Source organism: Alligator sinensis, unplaced genomic scaffold (genome assembly GCF_000455745.1).
Source record: "Alligator sinensis unplaced genomic scaffold, ASM45574v1 scaffold673_1, whole genome shotgun sequence".
NCBI lineage: Eukaryota > Metazoa > Chordata > Crocodylia > Alligatoridae > Alligator > Alligator sinensis.
The window spans coordinates 289972-296735 of record NW_005842829.1 but is presented as its reverse complement, the minus strand read 5'-3'; the positions used below and the strand labels follow the sequence as shown (position 1 = coordinate 296735).

General features: G+C 60.8%; 1 protein-coding gene across 1 annotated transcript; it reads right to left on the bottom strand.

Moving 5' to 3' along the window:
* Window positions 1-628: 628 nt before the first annotated feature.
* Window positions 629-2842, bottom strand: LOC112547956. The gene is given in 3 exon segments (XM_025191531.1): window positions 629-1334; window positions 2014-2467; window positions 2470-2842. Coding segments are annotated over 3 exon segments (1533 nt in total).
* Between the last annotated feature and the right edge of the window lie 3922 nt (window positions 2843-6764).

The following is a 6764-nucleotide window of genomic DNA, read 5'->3' as shown; positions in this document are numbered from 1 at the left end:
GTGAGGTCGGGTGCATGGGGGGCTGGGCAGGTTTGGACTTGGGGGGGTCGGGTTTGTTACGCCGCCTGATTTCAATGTGGGATGGTGGGTTGGTGCGTTGGGGCCGTATTAACGATGGTCCGGCTGTGGAGCCCTGGCTTTGCCCGTGCACTCACTTATCATAGGTGTGATTGTGCCTGTGTAGAGAAGCAGTTCTCCGCCAGGGCTCGCAGCACCCTGGGGTGCCTTGAGGTCCTTCCTAGGGTGCTGCGGGGTGCCAGGCGGCATCCACGTGGTTAGGCGTGCACAGGATTCACCAGGCAAACCCAGAGATTTTGCACAGAAAGCCATAGCTGTTCTGGGCTCTCTGCAACAGAAAAGCTGCTCTGTCTTTTCCACAGTCATAAAACACACGAAACTCAAGAGCCGGCCTTTCCCAAGGGGCCGCGAGCGTGAAAGGGGTGAGACACACTGGGCAGGGTGGGGTGTGGGGCGGTCTGGTGGGGCTGGTGCACCACATGAATTGCACGTCCTCATCCTAAACCCGTGATCGTGGCAGGTCCTGGGCCCGGGTGACACTGGCTGGAGTCCACGTGGCTGGATGATCAGTGCCGCAGGACTGAGCTCGTTGTTTTTCCCACACTCACTTTCATTTCTCCCCCGTCAGCGCCTTGTGCACTTGGTCGATGTGGGCAATCACTCCCTCCAGACGAGTGACCTCCTCTCGGATCGTGGCTGCCAGCCCTGCCTCGGCGCCTCTGTGGAGCAATGTGGAGTCCTTTCCCGCAGAGACGACGTCCAGCTTGCGGGCGAGGGCCCTTATGGCGTCCGCGGTGGATCCTGCCAGAGTCGCCACACTCTTGATGTGAAGCAGCTGCATGCTGAGCACTTCCTCCATGTCGCTAGCAGCTTGTCGTCTTCCTGCCCTGGTCCTCAGGACATCCGTCAGCAGCCTGAGCATGGCACTGTCTGCCGAGGCCGGTGGATCGGTGCCCGCGAGGAGGTCCAGGCACTCCCGGATGAGTGTCAGCTCCGCCTGGCATTCGCCCAGGACCTGCCTCATCTCCTCCCTCCTGCGTGGACACTGCACCGTGCCGGGGGTGGTTGTTGGGGTGCTGGCGGGGCTGCTGACGGCAGAGGCAGTGTGCCCCGCGGTGAAGGGGGCGAGGAAGAACCCCGTGATCTGGGCCACGATACCCACTGCCCCTCCAGCACTGGTTGGTGTCGTGGCGCGTCTGCGAACCTCGTCCACGGCATCGGCAAGTCTCCGAAGCGCAGCTACGTGCCGCTGCAGCCTGTCCCGGGGGGGCACCAGCCTCTCCGCCAGCACTTCGCCGGTGCTCGGTGTTAGTCTCCTGCAGGGAAGGAGAAAGAAAAAGGGGAGATCCGTTTCCTAGGTCTGCAATAGCAGCTGCTGTGCCACGTGCCTGTCGCCTTGCGTGGCAGCTGCATCCTCGTGCGCCCGGCGCTGGACGTGGTGTCGGTGCTGGCGGGGGTGAGCCTTGCTGCGCTCGTGCGGGCGAGCACACCCGGACTCGGCGTAGGGCCGCGGGCAGACGCTGCCAGGCGGCAGCAGGTCAGCGGTGCGTCCCCAGGAGCCCGTAACCCACCTCCAGCCGGGGCCGGGGACAGGGGAAAGCCCCGGGCGCAGCGCTGGCCCGCGCTGCGCTGCGAGTTGCTGCCCCCTCCCAGCTGCGAGCCCTGCCCGTCCGGCCGGTGGCGGGAGCCGGAGCCGGGCGCTGCCTCTCTCCCAGAAATACTGCCTGTGTGTCAGCAGCCCGATTCCCCGTGCTCTCCCAGACCCTTGATAAAGGGGTTTGACTTGTGCCAGGAGGGGATCGAGTCGGGGGGAGGGGGCGGCCGTGGGCCGGGGTGCTGCTGCCCCGGTGTTTTAGCTGGGGGCGTCCCCCCTTTGACCGGTCCCCGACACGGAAAGAAGCGGGCACGTCCTGCAAGGGCGCTGGGGCCTGCAGGCACCGGGTCTCCCAGGGAAACCCCCGCTCAAGTGTGTCCACTGGGGCGGACGTTACTCACCTCCCGTTGTTCGGACACGTGAAGAAGGCGTTGGGCACGGCGCTCTCGCAGACGGAGCTCCTCGCCGTCTCCCCGCAGCAGGAGTATCTCCCCCGCACGTAGTCTCCGCGGTGCCGCAGGGTCACTTCAAACTCGTACTGGATGTTTCTGACATTTAGCATCGCATTCACCAGAGGAACAAATTTTAGCTTATCTGAGTCTGTCAAGCTATTTTTCACCATCAGCCCCTTGCACGCAACAGAGATTCTGTCTGGCTCGTAGGTGATGTCGCGTGCACCCAGGAAGTGCGAGGCCTCGTGGATTAAAGTCCCCATCTGGCACGGTTTGCCAAGGTGACTCGGAGACTTCCAGAAGAGCGGGCACAGATAAATGGTTTTGTCTCCAGATTCTGTATAGACATACGCATAATATTTGTCCTTGGAAGGGTCCCCCATGAACTTGGCTGCCTCCAGCCGGAGATGAGGTCTCTCACCCACTGCTCGGTCAGGACGGCGTACCGCTCCATCCAGAACTGGGGCCGTTCGGAGTCGCAGGAAATCAGGTGCCGGGGCGTCTCCATGAGCACACGGTCCTTCTTCTTCAGGGCGTCTCTCAGGATCTCCAGCGCGCTCTGCCTCGCTGCTTCTGCGATTCTTGCCTCGTCCTTGGTCAGGGGGACAGGACTTTTCCTATCGCTTTTAGAAATGTGGCATTTGCTTTGGTTTTCTTCCTTGCCGCACACGATGGTTTCCTGGGAGCTCATCTCTGCGCGGACGCTGCCTGCACGCTTCGGTCCCGAGCAGCTTTCCAGCGCAGCCCTGCAGAAGCACACGCAGTGTTTGACTTGCATTACTGCCCCTTCCCTCCCCGCCGCACCTCCCCGCGCCCTCCCCGGGCTGCACGGCGGCACCGTCTTGGGGGAACAAGATGCCGTAAGATCTTGTAGCGGGTCCCCTCGGCAGGCTGGGCTCCTGGGGAGGAGGTTGGGAGGGTGCCCGGGGAAACAGGTCGTGTTGGACTAAGGACACAGGCAGACAAGGCTCTTCGGGTAAGTCTGAGCTTTTATCAGACCTGCAGATGCTTCCCCCAGAGACTGTCTGAACCCCGGGCTGCAAGGCCACGCTGCCCTCAGGACCACGTCAGACCATGCAAGGCTCCGATCTCTTTCTGGCTTATGTTGCATGTTCGGTTGGGCTCCATTTTCTGCTCTGTCGCTGGGTCTTACCAGGCGGCGTCCGAGCTTAGGCCGAGTTTGTGTGAGGGTCTTTGTCTTACGCTTGAGACTGCAAACTGCTGTAGTCAATACACGCTCTCCAGCGAACAGACCGTTCTTGTCTGAGCTTTTATGACTTCAGAGCTGCGACCTCAAGTCTGATATTACGTCTGGTTCCACCTGCACGGGCTCATGTTCGTCACCGTTGTGTCCCCGGGACACACGTCCATGCAGAACAAAATCTTACCCCGATGCTGGGGGTGAATGCTACTAGGTATCTAGGCGGCCGAGCTTGCTATGCACCGGCCCTTGACGGGACAGAGGTGCCAGCTTGTCCCGACAGGCGCCGTGACAGGTCACCTGAGGATTTCAGTGACGGGCACGTCTGCACAAGACGCTGACTGCGCACTGGCCTCATAACACCGTCGTCTGCAGCCACAGACAAGGGCCTATTCCCACCCCATGTATCGAAGCCCCCGTCTTCTCCTCTCCAGACTAACCCTTGTTCTTTCAGGCCCGTCCCCGTGTGCCCGGAGGAGCGGTGCCCAGGACGGGACACGCGCTCCAGGGGAGGCCGGGCGCATGCCGAGTACAGCCCGGGGCGTTGCTGGATTATATTGTGTAGCAGGAGAGGAGCGCAGTGCTGGCCCCGTGCAGGCCCTGTCCCAGCATCGCCCCCAGCGCCTTCCCAGCGGTGCAGCCCAGCCCGGCACCCCCAGTCCGTATCAGCGTACGTGCTTGTTCCCCGCAAGCGCGGGACTTTGCACTCGTCCTGAGTACTTACGTAGGCGTTGCATGTGGCAGCCCTGCCCAAAAGGCCCGGGTGCCTTCCAGTGACAATGAATCCACCCGCAAATAAACCTCACAGGAGCAGAATAACTGAAGTGATGAACGTGCTCCTGCAGCAAACCCCCCCAGGCAACGCGCGGCGATGCCCGGCCCTTCCCGCACTTGTGTCTGCGGGGTCCCTCTCCCTCTCCCTGGGCTCGGCCCTGCAGGCGCCTCGCACGGGCCCTGTGCCTCGGGCACTTGCTCTGTGGGAGCAGCTCCTGGCACAGGGGCCCCCACGGCCGGGCCAGACCCACACCCAGACCCAGCCCGACTCACCCAAGGCCGGTTCTTACGCCTGGGTCTTGCTGTCGGAAACGCGGTGGGTGCAGCCCCGTGCTCTGGTCCGGGACCCAGTGTTGGGGGCCACAGGGGTGATGGATAAGTGCACGGGGTGCTGCGCGGAGGCCGGTATTGCCGTGGTCCTGGGCCCGGACTGGCGTGGAGACGATCCCTCTGCCTACGTGGCTCCTTTTATGCTGGGTCCTTGCCTGCCCCTTGCCTGGGCGCTCCCGGGGTTTTCCTGGGAGATTTCGCTTTCTGATTCCTGGAAGAGCAACAAAGTCTTGGGCCCAGCCAGGTGTGGGGGCCAAAGGGCCCGTGAGTGGTGCGGGCAGCGCCCAGCACAGCCATGGCCGCAGGTGCCGGGGGCAGGCTGCCGGGCAGGGGCTCGCTGGGGGACACGATGCCCAGCTGGGGGTTGTTACCTCTCCGCTCCGTGCAGTTGGGGACCCTGGCGCAGGACGCAGCCTGTCTGACTCGCACAGGACTCCCCCCCCCCACCTCGGCCTGAACAAGAACCGATGAGAGGAAGGACTTACAAAAGACAAGGAAGATGCACCTAAACCCCTCCAGACAGGGGTGACAGGAGAGAAGCGACTCCCCCGGTCTCATTTGCATCGGATATGGAACCGGACAACAACTCATTTACACGGGAGATGGGACAGGCATGCACCTTCGTTAGCATTCGGGATGGAGAACAGAGTCCAAGGCAAGGACCGCACTGAGCCAGAGCAGCAGGGGAGCACGGCATGGTGGGGGGTCTCCGTGCCAAATACTTATCAACCCACGGCTGCACACTCCCAGCTCAGCGGTTATCAGACCAGCTCTGGTAATGACTCCTCTACTGGTACCCAAAACACTGAATCTGCCTGTCTGTATTCATAGACCTCATAGACATCAGGGCTGGAAGGGACCCTGGAGGATCATCGAGTCCAGCCCCCTGCCCCAGGGGCAGGAAATCAGCAGGGGTCACAGGATCCCAGCAAGATAAACATCCAAATGTGTCTTGAAGGCGTTCAAAGTGTGTGCTTGAACCGCCTCCGGTGGCAGTCTATTCCAGATATATGACATCAATCCCTTCCCCCTTGTCCAGGTGAAAGGTCACCTGGTCATAAAAGGAAATGAGATTGGTCAAGCGAGACCTACCCGCAACACACCCGTGCTGGCTGTCCATCAGGGTGTTGGTGTCGGCCAGTCTGATGAGGATGGCCTCTTTGAGAATCTTTTCATAGAATCAGAGAAGTGGGGTCGGAAGGGACCTTGCAGATCTTCAAGTCCGACCCCCTGCCTGGGCAAGAGGAAAACTGGGCTCAAATGACCCCAGCCAGGTAGGCATCAAGCCTCTTCCCAAAGACCCCCAGGCGAGGAGCCAGCACCACTTCCCTTGGAAGTCGGTTCCAGATCCTAGCCGCTCTAACTGTGAAGTAGTTCCTACGGATGTCTAATCTGAACCTACTCTCCAACAACTTGTGGCCGTTACTCCTTGTTATCCCGGGGGGCGCTGGGGGAAACAAGGTCTCCCCCAACCCCTTCTGGTTCCCCCTAGTGAGTTTATAGACAGTCATCACGTCCCCCCTCAGCCTTCTCTTGTGGAGGCTGAACAGGTTCAGGTCCCGTCGCCTCTCCTCGTAGGGCCTGCCCTGCTGTCCCCGGATCATGCGGGCGGCCCTCCTCTGGACCCTCTCCATGCTGTCCACATCCCTCTTGATGTGGGGTGCCCAGAACTGGACGCAGTACTCCAGCTGCGGCCTGACCAGTGTCGTGTAGAGGGGGAGGATCACCTCCTTGGACCTACCTGAGACTCACCTGTGGATGCACGATAGGGTCCGGTTAGCCCTGCTCACCGTGACCTCGCAATGTCAGCCCATGTTCATCTTGGAGTCAATGATGACTTTTCCAAGACCTTCCCCAGGATAGAAGTCAGGCTGATGGGCCTGTAGTTTGCTGGATCCACTTTCCTCCCTTTCTTGAAGATAGGCACCACATTGGCCTTCTTCCAGTCTTCGGGCACTTCACCAGAGCGCCAGGAGCTCTCGAAGACCCGTGCCGGGGGCTGGGCTATGATGCTCGCCAGCTCCTTGAGTACCTTGGGGTGTAACCCGTCAGGGCTGGGCGACTTGAAGGTATCCAGCCTCTCAAGATGTTCCTTCACAAGGTCAGCATTGATGGAGGGCAGGGGATCTCCCTCTCCCGGACTTCCCGGCCCTGTAGCAGGCATGGGCGTCCCATGGGACTGATGAAAGACCGACACAAAGTACCCATTTAATAGGTTGGCTTTTTCCTGGGCGTCAGTCGTCAGTTGTCCCATTTGGTTTAGCCGGGGTCCAATGTTGCCCCTGCTTTTCCTCCGGCTCCCCACATTTCTAAAAAAGGGTTTTTTATTGTCCTTGATTCGTGTACCCAGTTGGAGTTCAGTCGCAGCCTTGGCCTTCCTGGTTTGATGCCCGCC